The sequence below is a fragment of the Carassius gibelio genome, chromosome B20 (genome assembly GCF_023724105.1).
Source record: "Carassius gibelio isolate Cgi1373 ecotype wild population from Czech Republic chromosome B20, carGib1.2-hapl.c, whole genome shotgun sequence".
Taxonomy (NCBI): domain Eukaryota; kingdom Metazoa; phylum Chordata; class Actinopteri; order Cypriniformes; family Cyprinidae; genus Carassius; species Carassius gibelio.
The window spans coordinates 19145423-19162157 of NC_068415.1; the positions used below are offsets into that span (position 1 = coordinate 19145423).

Sequence of the window (16735 nt, forward strand, 5' to 3'; positions counted from 1 at the left end):
GTATACATTTGGCTTTCCCCCCATGATCACTGTTCTTTTGTTTCCCCCACAGGGCTCTTCATGTTGAACTTAGTGTGTCGTGACTCCGCACTCAGGATGTCAGTTGTTGAACATGTTCAAGCCGTGTTTCCGTGTGTGTTCTCTCGTGAATCGAGAGTGAAGTCAACGAGGTGCTGCTGTGCTGCAGAAGTTCAGGAGAGGGACACAAACCTCACACCATTCCACAGACATTACAGCAGACAGCAAGAAACCTACAGAAGACACTATGTGCCAACACCCAGACTGCACCATGTGTGCCTCAAAAAAGCGAATTATTATTATTTTTATCAAATTAACATCTGGTTTCACTTGGCAAAATGTGCATCATTTTCATGGTTAAGAAATTAACTTAGTTGCATTCTTATGTCACAACACCTTTAACAAAATGGCATACAGCCTGGCTCATATTTCATCTTATTCCAGAAAAAAAAAAAAAAAAACACAATGGTACACTTTATGGTACACACTTTATGGTACAAATGATGGCAATATGTTCAGATAAAATTAAGTGTAAGGGTCAGTACCTGAAAAAATTTGGAGGTGAACATTTTCTTTCAGAAACTGCTAATAAATTTGACAAATGATTACAAATAAAAACTGCACATAACATTACATTTTGAGGTAGAAAGACTGAAATACTATTTTCTTGTAAAATAATATTTACCTAAAAACTCCAATAATGAAAATTTACAGTTTGCATTATATCTTGCTGGACTGCTTTAAGTTTAAACAACCTTAAAAACTAAATTTAAAAGAAAATACTGTTGTCTCAAAGTCATTCTTTCATCAAACAATAAGAGTGAATCGGGGTAATGGTCCTGAAACAAATAAAACCAAAATAATAATAAAGTCACTGACAATAAATATCAGTTTTTATTTTACTGTTGTAAAGTGAAATGCACTGTAGACTTCACACAGAAGCAAACTATCTGGCAACCCTGTAGTGGCTGTGAAGTGTTATTTTTACTGGATGAAATGAGGGTGGGGGAATGTCACGCTCGGTAGTGCTGGTGGGTCATAAAAACAAATAAAATAATAAACATATAGTAGCTATCCTATTTTGTTTGTTAATTATGAAAACAATTATAATTTTATATATAATGTAGCTTTGTTTATACCATGGTGTTGCATTTATTCTTGACTTAACAACTCTTATCTAATTTCACTTATATTATTTTGATGTATTGTATTGTATATTGATTTGAGGTTTGCGTTTGAACATATTATTGACATACAGATCGGATTTACCTGCCGCTGTTGAAATCATTCAGACTGTGGAAGAACAGTGCCACTAGTAGACTCACCTACGTCACTTTTTACTTTTTCAAATTACTTCGAATTTTTTATTTTATTTTTGTATCTCATTCAGCTGTGTGCATTACATAATAATAAATATTATAAAATAAATAACAATATAATCAAATCTGTACCTCGAGACTCTGATCAGAGGAGTGGCGTCTGCGCGAGCACGCGCACGCGCACTCCACGAGCGGACAGTCACTGTCAGGTCTCGATCATAAGTTGAAGTTCGGGACAGACGAGCGGATAAAACAGTCAACTTCCACTGGAGATAGTCCATGTGGTTTCTTTATATGCCGCCTTATAGTTTATTTGGGCTCGTCGTAAAGTGTGTGTGTGCTTTTAAGTTAACGTTAGTCGCTGCTGCTCTCGAGCGCCGTTACTCTCAACTGCTGCGTCTGTCAGGACCAAGCGCTCGGAAAAACTCACATCAGGTAATTAAACTGTGATTTACAAACGAAACTGGTTAGTATGTTCAATACGTTTACTTTGTAAAGAAAATAAACTTTGTAATTTTAAGTTAGGCAGTATATTATTTGAGTGGTTTTGCTTTAAAAGTCTATGTATGGGGGGCAAAAACAAAACCACAACAATAAAAACCTTCCTTTATTTGAAGTTTTCACGTTGTTTTCTTTCTCCCTCTCTCTCTCTGTCTCTCTCTCAATTTTAATGTATATTTTAATATATCACAGGAGAACTGTCCGCTGCGTCCCGTGGTTCGCGCGCCGGCAGCATCCTCGCGGCTCCGTAACCATGGGCAACCGGGGGATGGAGGAGCTGATCCCGCTGGTGAACCGGCTGCAGGACGCCTTCAGCGCCATCGGACAGAGCTGCGACCTGGACCTGCCGCAGATCGCGGTCGTCGGGGGTCAGAGCGCAGGAAAGAGCTCAGTCCTGGAAAATTTCGTGGGCAGGTATGACACCATCATAAACAGGCACTGCAGTTGATTATTATTAACAGTTCAGTTCAACAGACCAGAGGTGTGCTAAGATTTCATTAATGTCATGATTACTGGTCAAACAGACCATGTGTTTTTAATTACAGCACAATGTCAATAGCCTGCCTGATCGAGGTATCAGGGTGACTGAGGGCTGATTATAGACCAATCAGCATTCTAAAAGAGATACAAAATATTACATGGCCATGTGGACATAGTTATTGGTCTTTGGTGATAAACTCAACATGGTCTGATTAATCAGCTAGTGATGTTGAATTGAGTCACTTCTCTGCAGAGGCACTGAACTGTATCACTGAAGCAGGTGCAGATGGTCTCATCTGTAGTCGGGAGCAGTCACTACCTCTTCCTCCATCTGTCTAATGGCCTGCCAAGCCAAGGTCCGTGAGCCATGCAGAATCTGAAGACTGACTTCATTTTCTCTGGACAATACGGATCATTAAAACAAGCTGGCAACTTATTTTTCTTATTTTCAAGAATATCGGTTTTCTGAATCTGGTCGGTCACTTATTAGGTGTGACGTATTTTTCCGTAATTTAGCCTAAATTTTTTTATGGGAAGCCATTTGAAAAATGTCAATTTTCTTTGATCTCTTGAGATAGCCTGATGTACTTTGAAAGCATCTGCAACTTTCTGAACTCAAAACATGTGGTCATATACAAAAAGTGACTGTTTTGGCACATAAACTTAAAACTAATAGTAAACGTTTTTCTAATTTTCTAACTAACAGTGTTTAAAGAGCTCAAAGTAAGTGTAAAATTAAAATACACACATGTGTTCCCACTTAATCTTAGGTGTGTTTAACTGCTGTGTAGATACGTAAAAAATTAACTGTTAGGTGTTTGTTTGCTATTATGGTTAGGTTTAAGAGTGGGTTAAGATCTAGGGGTAGGGTCAACAGTGTAATGATATAATATATATATATATATATATATATATATATATATATATATATATATATATATATATATATATATATATATATATATATATATATATATATATATATATATATATATAAATTCCCTAAAAAACACAATAAAGGATCATGTGACACTTAAGACTAGAGTAACTGCTGCTGAAATTCAACTTTGCCATCAGAGGAATAAATTGCATTTGAAAAAATGTTTAAAATGGAAAACAATTTAATTTGTTATAATAATCACAGTTACTATTTTACTGTATTTTTTTATCAAATAAATGTAGCTTTAGTGAGCATAAGAGACTTCCTTTAAAAACATGAAAAGAAAATCTTCATGATGCCAAAATGTAAAAGTTTTTTTATTGTATGACCCCTTTAAGAATCCCTGTAAGGCACACAGCCTCAAGTCTTTAGTAATCTTTTATTTTTTTAGCTCAAGAGGAGCTCACAGGATCTTCTCTTTACATGCTGATTTCCGCATGGAAAGACTGGGCCTGTCCAACAGGAAGCTGTGATTGTTAGTGGAAGCTATTGTTTGCTCAGTGCACATCAGTTTGGTGAGCTGAAGTGAAGTAGATATTGCCTGCTTAAGATAAGTGTGTCGGACTGAGAACAAGCTTCTTGCTTATCTGAGAGGGAGGCACTCAAGCGCTCTGACCATCATCCTAAAATCTCGGTCAGTGGGTTGAGGCAACATGCTTTAGGCAGTTACCGAAGACCCAGTTTAGTTTTTTGAAAGACAGGCTGTTATTTTTTTTATTGATTCTCTAACATTCTTGATAGCTTATTATATAGAACAATTTATTTTGGCCAAAGACCTTAAGTTATCTTGGAGCAATTACACATATACTGTATATCAAAATGTAATCTCTGAAACACACTAAGATGTGATGCACATATTTATCTCTGAAGCTGTACTAATTTATAATAAGGATGATGAGTACACACTTGGTGACACATGATGACAGCTATGTGTCACCGCATTACAACTAATTACAGTTGGTAATGTAAATAGCCATTAATATGTGAACCTATAGCACTTTGCAGGGAAAAGCAAGTTGTCAGCAAAGATTTAGAGTGTGTTCACACTTAGATTTTCCTTGTTTAGTTCTCTCTCAAAACATTATCTACCATTCATAACATTCAAAACAATGCTGTGTACTGGGCTAAATGTGCCTACTGTATGTTGTCTGTGCATATGGCGGTATTTTTACCAGTTGAGTACTCACAAAGAGCTTATGAAATGCATGAAGGAGTCAAAACAGCACCAGGAATTCCTCAGATGCACACACAAATGAAAATCTCCTGCAAGTAGATGGAGGTTTTGATGCCTAGTTCTGGACTGTAATGGGAAACATAGCTCCTATGAGGAGAAGGGACTGTTTTTGGTTAATTTAGATGTTTTGCATTCATTGGTCTGTGTTGCATTCATATTTTAGTTGAACTGCAGCAGAGTTTAAAAAGGCAGACTCTCATAAGTCACATCACCTTAATTAAGTGATATGTGGAGAATTCAAATTCTCAACGTATCCTCATTTTACTCAAAATGTATGTCTTCTTCCAAAGAACACAAAAGGAATTAGCTAGCTGAATGCATACGTTGCTTCTTCTTGTCTGTATATATATTATATGTTTATGAACAAAATGACTTAAATTGCATTGAAGAAATACATTTTTTCAGGTCATGCATTGTCCCATGACCTTGGCATTTCTAGTTTCTATTTATTTAAAAAATATATATATTTCAATCAGTCCTTGCATTCCTTGGGACTCAAACCCATGACCTTTACTAGTGTCATGTGCTATATTTTGAGCAATGCATGAGCAGTGCTATATTTTGTCTTCACAAACCATACGATAGGTTTGTTTCCTTTGAATGAAATAATGTGGGAATGAAGTGGAATCATTAATGTACCAGAATGAACTTTCCTGGTGCAGTTATATGATGGCCTACTTAGAGCTCATGCACAGGAAATAATGAGTACACGTATCCATAGCAATGAGTTATATATGAATGGAGGAGAGCAGTGCACGCTCAGCCATCTGTTATCTCAGTATCACTGCAGTCAGTGGAACACCAGAGATGCCCGGAGAAATGGGTTAGTGAAATTAGATCTCACTGATAGTGGGAGCATAGTGCTTGGGTTTAGAAGAGTAAGAAGTTGATTTTTACATGACCAGTAGAAGACATCTTAAAATAAAGAAATAAAATTCAGCTGATGGGTTTGGAAACTTTCTTTTGAGGAACTTCCCAGGTTCTCACACTGGTTTACATTACATTTGCATTTATAAATTTAGAAGAATCATTTATTAAGTGACTTAAAAAGGGGAACACATCTTAAGAGTAATGTAAGAAGTGGAGCAATGTGAAGTTTAGAATAGCTGTATAAAATACCAAAAGTACTGAAGGGATAGTTCACCACAAAATGAATATTCTGTCATTACTTTCTTTCCCTCATATCTTTCAGACACAAATTAAGACACATCTTTGTAAAAGTAATCCATGAGTCAAGCAGTTAATCCAAGTTTTCTAAAGAGACACAATCCCTTTATATAATGAACATATTTGCTTTAGGCCTTCATTCCTATAAGCAGTGGCCAATGCACATACATAAAACAAATCAAATATGGTAAATGACAGCACAACCGTATTTGCCTGTTTTGCTTAAACATGCTTGCTATGCTGGTTCTTGAGCATTCAAGCAATCACGTTTCAGCTTGTTTTGTGCATCAAGTTTTGCTGAAATAGACTTTCAGTGGAGGCATAGAACTCAGTGTGATTAAATTATTGTTTAAACTATCTGCTATTATTTCTTAAAATGTTTATTTTATTCATACGATGTTACACACAGGCAGTGCACAATTCTGCATTATTGTACATATCTGTTTGCTACAGTAATTCCAGTTGGCTGGGAAAAGGACAGGATGAAATAAGCGGATGAAGACGAAAGAAAAGAGAAAGGGGAGAAGATGAGGCTGTGAATTTCAGTCAAGAGGGGCTTTGTTTAGGGGGTTAGAAAAGGGAGGTCATGGGTAAGTATTGGGAATGACTGGGAATGTAAAGGACATTGTTGAAGAAGACTGAGCCATGTGTCAAACACACAGATGACTCACTGCCTGGGTTCAAGTTAAATACCACAGGCTGGCCTGCTAGTTCATAGTTTCTTGGCTAATATACAGATGAGTAACCCGCTCAAGTTCAATACTTAGTGGTTTGTTAAAATCTGTAACCCTACTGTAATTATAAGGAGTACTAATAGTCATACTTGCTTTATAGCAAACACCTCCAACTATTTGTAGAAGCCTACTAGCAATAGTGCTGCAGGGAAGGCATACTTTTGAAGGCCAAATCTCAAAAATGATTTAGCACTTTAACACTTGTCCTGTTTTTTCTGAATGAGGTTTTGGTTAAATGCCTGAAATAAGGCCTGTGTTTTACAAAAGCTCAAGACATTTTCACATTTATTCTGCAACATAAAAAACATCAGCAGGTCCACTTTGTGATTATTTTTAAAGCTTTTACCGGTCTTGAAAAAGACTGGAAAAAGCTTTATGTTTATAATTGCATTCTTGCCAACTATTCTTGCTTTCAGGAAAAATGTTTTAAAGGGTTTTAAAGAGTTAAAAATTCCACAAATTTTTATAGTGTATTTGGTTTTGCTAACTCCGGTTTGGCCTGCAAAGTACATCATCACTGCAGCACTTTATACCACGGATGGTTTTACCTGCATTTTGCCCTTCTCTCTGGATGCCTTTAACTAGGTCTAATCCAATGGGACTTCCCCTCTATTTTGGGCAATAGTTCTGTTTTAGATCTGCGCACACCCTATTTCCACTATCATTTTCATCATCCAAGTGATTCATTTCAAGCCTGGGATTTATCAAACCAAATGGAAAGCACATTTTTCCATTGAAAAGGCAAACTATTCCCATCATTGTACTGTTGCCTATTTCAAAATATATTGGATAAAGAAGAAAAATCTAAGTCAAACGGGTCCAAACCATGAATCAACCAGAAGCTAACAAATAGAGCTATGATGGTGTTTACACTTTTTGGTGTAATCATACTATGATTAGTTTATTTAGAGATATCTCTGCACTTTAAACAGAGGTATTTTTTTATCACCCATAAAGAATATCAGTGATCCAGCTGCAGTTCCTCTACTGGGGTGTTTTATTTATAGACAGCACTCATGTACTCTGCACATAGATGGTTAAAATGAACTGGGTCTGGTTTATGAATTCACTACTTTATGATTATGTAAAGTTAAATTGTCTCACAACTCTTTTGTAAATGTACAGGCCAGTACAAGTTGTGTGTAAATGTGCCATAAATATCAGAGTATGAGGGTCATGAAGGGTGGGACGTGGTTTCTGGTTTCACATTAAGACTGGACTAGTGCAAGTATGCAGTGACAGTCTCTGGCACTGTGCCTCAGACAGGGACTGTGTCAGTGTATCACATGAGGGAAGTTTTATGTGTAGGACTTTTAGTTTTTGTTTTTGTAGGGAGAGTTTTACTTTTGCATGTATGAGGATTTGTCTGTCTATTGTATGTTTTTTTTTTAATGTGTAATCTTTTTTGGCATAATGGTCAATGCTATCTTTTCAGAGATTTCCTGCCTAGAGGCTCAGGAATTGTTACAAGGAGACCACTTGTCCTTCAGCTCATTAGTTCAACTTCAGGTATAATAATATACTACTGTTTGTTTAAAGACTTTCACTAGACAACTAAAATAAAGCAACCAATCCAAAATTTACAACACAGTAACTCAAAACACACACACACGCACGCACACGCACACACACACACACACACACATTAAAAAAATAACAAATCAACCAAAATATGCATACCCTATGTACAGTAATGATCAGAATGCCAGTTAAAGCTGCATTATTATTATTTATTTTAGTTTCAGTCTTTTAAATTCTGTTGTTAAATCATTCCATAACACCTTTCACTGAAATGATAACTGCTTAAAAGCTGGTCTACATTTTAGTGCACTACAAGTATGCTTTTACACTCTCCTGACTATGATAATCAGTTAACTGTAATTTTTGTTTGATAAATTATTATTATTTTTTTTACTATAATACCATGTCATTGACTTCTATCTGTTACACTCAGATTGTGACAGATTGAGGTGTCTGACTCTAAAAAGTCACAAACTACAATAAATGTGGAAAAAAAAAAATAATTGCACTCATAAACATCTTGTCTTTTTAATGTCTAAATAAAGTCTAACAATATAAAAAGTTAAAATTAGTTTGTTAACTTAGTTACACCTACAAAAAAAAAAAAAAAAACACACCTAAAGATTTAAAATCTTTTGACTTTAACCAATCAAGTCCTTTTTTTTAATAATATTCTTCACAGGTTAGTTTTTATAAACCATCTTAGTCACAGACTCTAGTTTCCATCTCTTAATAGCAAATATCATGTGGCTTATATACTGAACACTAGAGGGCAATGTCTTCCGTGTTAAGATCAGTCCGTGTTTGGAGAGTGGAGATTTGAATTCATGTATTACAAATTGTTGAGCTGTCACTTCTCTTAAGGCGCTATCATATTCAGCTTTCTCTAATTCATATTTTCCATTCTCCACCGCAGAGCATGCTGATTTTCTGCACTGTAAAGGAAAGCAGTTTACAGACTTCGATGATGTCCGACGGGAGATCGAAGCAGAGACAGACAGAGTCACGGGAACAAATAAGGGCATATCCTCCGTTCCCATCAACCTTCGTGTCTACTCTCCAAATGGTATTACTGTCAGAAAACAAGTGATTCATTGATGTACAATGCTCACAAAGGCTGCATTTATTGTCATCATTTCACAATGTCATTTATTCCTGTGATGTCAAAGCTGAATTTTCAGCAGCTGTTTTGATGCTCAATAAACATATTAATGCTAATATTACTTATGCTTAATCATTTTGTTTAAACCAGACCTTTTTTTATGAAAAGAAAGTTACCAAAAAGACTGTACTGTAACTTTTGCTCAATTTAGTGTTCCTTTAATGTTCTTTATGCCTCTCATTCAGATTTTTTCCCCTCCTATAAGTATCTCTGACCAAATATTTGTGTCTGTCTTTGTTTTTCTCTAGTTTTGAACCTCACTCTGATAGATCTTCCAGGCATAACTAAAGTACCTGTGGGAGATCAGCCCCCTGACATTGAATACCAGATCAGAGACATGATCATGCAGTTCATCTGCAGAGAGAATTGTCTCATCCTGGCTGTCACACCAGCTAACATGGATCTGGCTAACTCTGATGCTCTTAAACTGGCCAAAGATGTGGATCCACAGGGTGAGTGGGAAAGAGAGATTAGGGTTCATATCTGACCTCATTTACATCCCCTCTTGGCAAACTCATGTCTTCGTAGTGTCTTTCCTTCTTGTTTTTCTTTCGGCTTTACTTGATCTTTCTTTCAGGCCATCGCACCATCGGTGTGATCACTAAGCTGGATCTGATGGACAAGGGCACAGATGTTAGGGACGTGCTGGAGAACAGGTTACTGCCACTACGCAGAGGTAAAGCGCTCATGTAGAAATGTGCTGTCAGCAGAGGCCCAGTGCAGTTTGGTCTAAGACCTGGGCCACTGCCAAGCAAGTCTGCTGCAGGCTATAGAGGCTAAAACAGGGCCAGGTGCAGAGTCTTCATACTTCCTGCTGCTGCCTTAATGAATTAGACACACAGAAGTACAGCCATGGAGAAGGGTTAAGACACTCTGGAAATCCTATGCCACAGTCATTTATGCAGATCGCATACAGACTTACTTCTAGTTGTAGAACATTGGCTTTTTTTGTTGTTGTTGTTGTGAAGGGGTCATAACACTGCAGAAATGTCAAGAAATCAGATTTCCCCACCTAAAGTCTAAAGTTCTTGAGAAGTATTTTTTTTTGCTGTAACAGAGTTGAGCTCATGCTTTGGCTAGGCCAGCGATTCTCAAGCTTTTTGGCTCCTGGTCTACAACCACATTTGAATAACTCAAAAAAATTATTTTTTAATTACGACTACAGATTCAGTTCAGAATTCATATAATTGAAATAAATTTCAAAATTAGCTGAATGTCCTTTAGGCATCTTATAAACTTACAAACCATTATGTTTAAAAGAAAAAAAAAGGCAATATAATACAATTTTAAAAAAATAGAAGAAAGTGAAGGGATAAATTCTAAAATTCAAAAGCTTTTTAAAATCATTCATTTACATGATGATAAATGTATGATGTTTTAGTTACATTAAAATAGTGCTGGCCAACGGTTAATCACCTCCAAAGTAAAAGTTTTTGTGTACATATTATATATATGTATGTCTACTGTGTATATTTATTATGTACATATAAAGACACACATATACAGTATATAAATTGAAAATATTACATATATTTACATGTATGCCTTTATATTAATATAATTTCTATAATGAATATATTTTAATATAATTTATCTATCTATCTATCTATATATATATATATATATATATATATATATATATATATATATATATATATATATATATATATATATATATATATATATATATATATATATATATATATGGATTTAATATAGAAACATAACATATTTTTCTTAAACATATACATACATGTGTGTATATACAAGGAACACACACATATATTACATAAACAAAAGCTTTTATTTTGGATGTAATTAGTCGTTGCCCAGCAATACATTAAAGCAACATTTTATTAAAAAGTTCACCCAAAAAATGAATATTTTGTCATTTTATTACTCTTCCTCATGTCATTTGTAACCCGTAAAACCTTTATTCATCTTCAGGACACCATTTAAGATATTCTGATAAAATCCCAGAGCTTTCTGACCCTCCATAGACAGCAATGGAACTGAAATGTTTCCAGGCCCAGAAACATAGTAAGGACATCGATCAATTAGTCCATGTGACATCAGTAGTTCACATGTGTCATGGTACTCTCATGAATGGTGCTGAGAGGAGAAAAACTGCCGAAGGTGAAAAATCGATAAATTAAGTTGTTATTTTTGTTTTCTTTCCAAACAAATTATTCTCATAGCTTCATAAAATTACACTTGAACCACTGATGTCACATGGACTATTGTGACGATGTTCTCACAATGTTTCTGAAACTGGAAATATTTCAGTTACATTTCTGTCTATGGAGGGTCAGAAAGGTCTCGGATTTCATTAAAAATATGTTAATTTGCATTCCAAAGATGAAGATTTTACGGGATTTTTGGGTTTACTTTTTTATTCTGTGCATCCTAGTTAAATGTAATGGCACTGGTAAAATAGCTGGTGATGCCAAACAAATAATTAAAACTATTTAAGCAACTGTGTGTAAGTTCTGATCGTACACCCTACTTCTAATAAGGCTTCATTATAAAACAAAGAATGTATCTGAAAGAATATAACTTTTCCCCTCTACTATATGTATTTGTTGTGACTACAGGTTATGTTGGTGTGGTCAACCGTAGTCAGAAGGACATTGAGGGGAAAAAGGACATCAGTGCAGCTCTGGCTGCCGAAAGACGGTTCTTCAAGTCACATCCTGCATATAGACACATGGCAGACTGCATGGGCACACCGTACTTACAGAAGCTCCTCAATCAGGTAACAAGAGAATGACACTACACAGAATATGTCTGAAATACATAGTGCACAGAATAAAAAAAGAAATTTCTTCCCTTTTTTTACTCCATCTCTCTAGCAACTTACCAACCACATTCGTGACACATTACCAGCATTACGCAGTCGACTGCAGGGCCAGCTTCTGTCACTGGATAAAGAGGCAGAGGAGTACAAGTGCTTGAACCCAGATGACCCCTCACGCAAGACCAAGGCCTTAATGCAGTAAGTTCACACACACATAAACTCGCTCTAATTCAGAGAATAAATAAACATGCGCAGATAAACACAAGCAGACATGGACACATACACGCTAGTCTTTACCTAATTCAATAAACAAGACCTTTGTTTACGGCCAAAAGAACAAACGGTTTGCAGATAAGATCAGATCAGAACTGAAGATGCCTCAAACACAAACACATTCTGCTTTTCTTGTTGTCCAGGCTGATACAGCACTTTGGGTTGGATTTTGAGAAGCGGATCGAGGGATCTGGAGATCAGGTTGACACAGTGGAGCTTTCAGGAGGAGCCAAAATCAACCGCATCTTTCATGAGCGCTTTCCTTTTGAGCTGGTTAAGGTGATTTTTTTAAAGATTAGTTAATTATTATTAATTACTTGAATGCCATTCAGAGTTGTGGAATCAGAGCAAATGCTGATTTCCTTTTCACTACATCAGATGGAGTTTGATGAGAAAGAATTACGAAGGGAGATCAGTTACGCCATTAAAAACATCCATGGCATCAGGTACATGTCACAAATTTAAAAGGGCCCTCAGTCATTTTCTGTTTTCATTGTGCATGTTAAACTGATCGCCAAAATATTTTCACACATAGAGCCTTTCTGTATGTATTTCTCTACCTCTCCTTTTAATTCTTTTTATAACAAAATATATTCAGATGTTATTTCCCTGTACTGCATTTTTTTCTCTGCTCTTGCTGGTTCAGGACAGGCCTGTTCACACCCGATATGGCCTTTGAAGCTATAGTGAAGAAGCAGATTGTGAAGCTTAAAGGGCCGTGTCTCAAGTGTGTAGACATGGTGATCCAGGAGCTCATCAACACAGTACAGCAGTGTACCAACAAGGTACAACATCCTCTTATACATCCTTTTGTACATCCTTAATATAGCGATACAGAGGTGTAAACTATGTTTCCATTAAATTCAGCGTAAGCTTATTGTATTTTAAAAGTTTGCTAAAACAATCTTTAAATAGTGCTTTGCATGACCCAAGTGATCAGTGTTTAGCAGAAAAGGAAAGTCATTACAAGTTATTACATTTTGATCACACGGGCTAATGGTTTGTTCACCCCTTGTAAATATTACAGACATGATATAAGTAAAAAAAAAAATACTTAAGTACGATCTGAATGTAACATGTTCGGACACATAATTCCATGTTATTCCATGTTGTAATTAAATGGAAATATATTTTAGTTTAAATGTATATTAAATGTAAATTAGCTCATTGTAAATTACATTTTATATTTAGTTTCATTATTCTGTGTCCTTTGAAATTTAGTTTAAGTGTATTGCTGCATTTATGGCATGTACTGAAGCATTTATGGTAAACTAAAATGTAGTAAAGTATAAAGTATTGCATTTATGGTTAACTAAAATGTACCTAGTTATTTCTATTGAAACTTGCTTGTCATGTATTGAAATGTTTTTTTGTAATTACACATCTGTAATGATGAAACTTTAATTTAGTGAATTTAAGATATATTAACTTTAAGTTTAAGTATGTTAGTCAGTGCAATCAAATTTAAAATGTACTTTAAAGTAAGTGTACTTATGTGTTTCAAGAAACAACTCTATTATGTATACACAAGTGGCCTTTTATTTAATACATTTTATATTATCTGCAAATGCAGTTTTAAACATAAATACTTGAAGTACTTTGGTGGTGGTAATGTTTTTTTATTTTTTTTTCTGTTTGAACTTGTTTTTCTCTGTCCACAGTTGGAGTCCTTTCCAAAACTGCGAGAGGAGACAGAGAGGATAGTGACCACACACATTCGGGAACGAGAGAGTCAAGCCAAAGACCAGGTCAGACCGATACCGACACACAACCTTTCTAATTACTCTCTCTTTTTAGGGAGGGTTTAGTTGTGGTTGAAAATAACTTCATTAGCAGTTTACTTACAAATAATGTTGTATGTATGTCATATCTTGTTTTGCACATTCATGTCTTTTTCCATTGAACAGGTTTTACTCTCACTAGAGATTCAACTCTCTTACATCAACACAAACCATGAAGATTTTATCGGGTTCGCAAAGTAAGTCTTAAAAAAGAAGAAAATAACAATAATAAAAAAACACACATTTAAGAACATGGCATGAAAGATTTTCCTCCATTTGCACATCTCCTTTAAGCGCTCAACAGAAAACCAGTCAAACAAGTAAGAAGCCTTCAGCTGGGAACCAGGTGAGTCACAGTGTTTTATGAGCTGAAAATATGAATCTGGTATAAATCAGAAAGCATCAGCAGGTTAGACAATCCTTTTCTGGGAGGAAGTCTCTTTTCTGCTCAGGCTCTGTTGCTCTTTTGGTCATCTGTCTCACATCAGATAATATGTGGCTTATGTGTATGTCTAACATTTTTTCATATTAATCTTATTTCGGGTGCTGTAAATTAATGGTCATTTTTTTGTTCTCTCTGAAGGCTGTTTTTGCCCCCTATTCTATCAACTTTCAATGTTTAACATTGGAGTTCAATCACAGTAACTGTCGAAATTGGCTCTTACAAATTATTTAAAGCCCTGAGACTAGTAGAGCTCACAAATGTCTGCCCACTTTTTGTGGCCTGTATTTCTTATTCTTTATCTACATTTGACTGAGCAGTTTTTGAATGGGAAGCTAGAAGAGTTCTTGTGAGGAGAATCATTTATTGAAGGTGGTTATTTCGCATGCCCTTCTCTTCAGATCCGCTCCTCTGCTGAAAATTCAGCTTTGCTATCACAGGAATACATTACATTTGAAAATATATAAAAAAACAGTTATTAACAAAAGGTACTATTATTATTATTATTATTATTACAGATTTTTTATTTTCTGAATTATTATATATTACTTATTATATTTTCCAGAATTTTAATAAACATTCTTACCAACCAAAACAGTAGTTAATGTCAAAAAATGCATGTATTGTACTGATGGCAGTTTATTAAGCAACTGGAATATATGTTAAAATACACTGTTTCAGAACTTTCTACATGTTCAGTTGAGATTACTGTAATAAAATCCATTAAAGCCATGACTAAAATGATGATTCAGATCACCTTACATCTCAAGAAACTAAATTTAAATCATACATGGATGACTGTAAACATGTTTCCCCTACGTTGTAAACATTCAGGGTGTGAAAATGATTTTTTGTGGTAATAGAGTTGGACTTGTATTGAACCTGGAGCATCCCTGTAATGTCATAAGGACATTGTATGCTATATCTATGTTCATATCTCCTCCACTGTTCACTGTGCTACATATACAGTTGAGGTCAAAGGTTTACTTCCCCCTTTCAGAATCTGTAAAATGTTAATTATTTGACTAAAATAAGAGGAATCATACAAAATGTATGTTATTGTTTATTTAGTAGTGATCAGAATAAGATAATTTTTTCATGTAAAAGATGTTTACATAAAGTCCACAAGAGGAATGACCTCGTTTCCTGTTGTTTCTTAATACTGTGTTGTTACCTGAATGATCCACAGCTGTGTGTTTTTTGTTTAATGATAGTTGTTCATGAGTCCCTTGTTTGTCTTGAACAGTTAAACTGCTGGCTGTTCTTCAGAACAACTCCTTCAGGTCCCACAAATTCTTGGGTTTTCCAGCATTTTTCTGTATTTTCAAAAATGACTGTATGATTTTGAGATGCATCTTTTCCCATTGAGGACAACTGAGGGACTCATTATGCAACTATTGCAGAAGGTTCAGATGCTCGCTGATGCTTCAGAAGGAAAACCCGTGCCTTAATTGCAGGGGTGATATCTTTTGACCAGAATGAAGGTGTGCATTATTCTTATTTTGCCTAAATATCATATTTTTCATTTAGTACTGCCCTTCAGATGCTACAGAAGATAGTTACATGTTTCCCAGGAGACAAAAGAAGTTAAATTTACCCTGATCTTCAAATTTAAATGCAAATCTTAATGCATGGTTTTTCATTCTTGAACATCAGTGAACATCTGAACCTTCTGTAATAGTTGCATAATGAGTACCTCAGTTGTCCTCAGTGTGAAAAGATGCATATCAAAATCATAAAGTTATTGTTGTAAAGGGTTCAAATACACAAAAATGCTGGAAAACCAAATAATTTGTGGGACCTTAAGAATTTTTTTCTGAAGAACAGCCAGCCAGTTTAACTGTTCATGACAAACAAGGGACTCATGAACAACTATCAAAAAAACACACAGCTGTAGATCATTCAGGTAACAACACAGTATTAAGAAACAAGGGCATGCAAACTTTTTAACGGGGTCATTTATATAAATTCAACTATTATTCTCTCTTGCGGACTATATGTATATTTAATGTGAAATATCTTATTCAGATCAGTACTAAATAAACAATAACATGCATTTTGTATGATCTTTCTTATTTTGGTAAAATATAAAACATTTTGCAGATTCTGAAAGGGGGGTGTACACTTTTGACCTCAACTGTATGCTGTTTGCTGTACATGTCTAATCTTCACTAATTTAATCCTTCCATGGCTTAGAAAATTATTTAGTATTCTTCATGTTGGTGATAAGAAATAGATGTGGAGTGGCAGCATGCCAGGAGAGATGCCCATGCTCACTGGTGCCACCTTAATGCTTTTATTCTCTCCTCTCTGCTGATGTTTTAGGGTGCTGCCCCTCCTCCATCCAGTCAAATTGTACGAGTCCA

At 35.3% G+C, this 16735-nt stretch overlaps 1 protein-coding gene across 4 annotated transcripts in view; it reads left to right on the forward strand.

Annotated features, from left to right (window-relative positions):
- Positions 1-16735, forward strand: part of LOC127983926 (dynamin-2) — a 54706-nt gene that overhangs the window by 8192 nt on the left and 29779 nt on the right. For 3 of the 4 annotated variants that reach the window (XM_052586326.1, XM_052586327.1, XM_052586328.1), the window contains 15 exons: positions 53-1772; positions 2031-2252; positions 7829-7902; positions 8831-8980; positions 9325-9528; positions 9654-9752; positions 11671-11831; positions 11929-12071; positions 12290-12425; positions 12525-12592; positions 12793-12931; positions 13808-13894; positions 14054-14124; positions 14222-14273; positions 16695-16724. In XM_052586326.1, the coding sequence (XP_052442286.1) occupies positions 2092-2252; positions 7829-7902; positions 8831-8980; positions 9325-9528; positions 9654-9752; positions 11671-11831; positions 11929-12071; positions 12290-12425; positions 12525-12592; positions 12793-12931; positions 13808-13894; positions 14054-14124; positions 14222-14273; positions 16695-16724 (1575 nt within the window). In that variant the 5' untranslated portion in view covers positions 53-1772; positions 2031-2091. The remainder of the gene's footprint in view (positions 1-52; positions 1773-2030; positions 2253-7828; positions 7903-8830; positions 8981-9324; positions 9529-9653; positions 9753-11670; positions 11832-11928; positions 12072-12289; positions 12426-12524; positions 12593-12792; positions 12932-13807; positions 13895-14053; positions 14125-14221; positions 14274-16694; positions 16725-16735) is intronic. The other variant, XM_052586329.1, reaches the window with a different exon arrangement.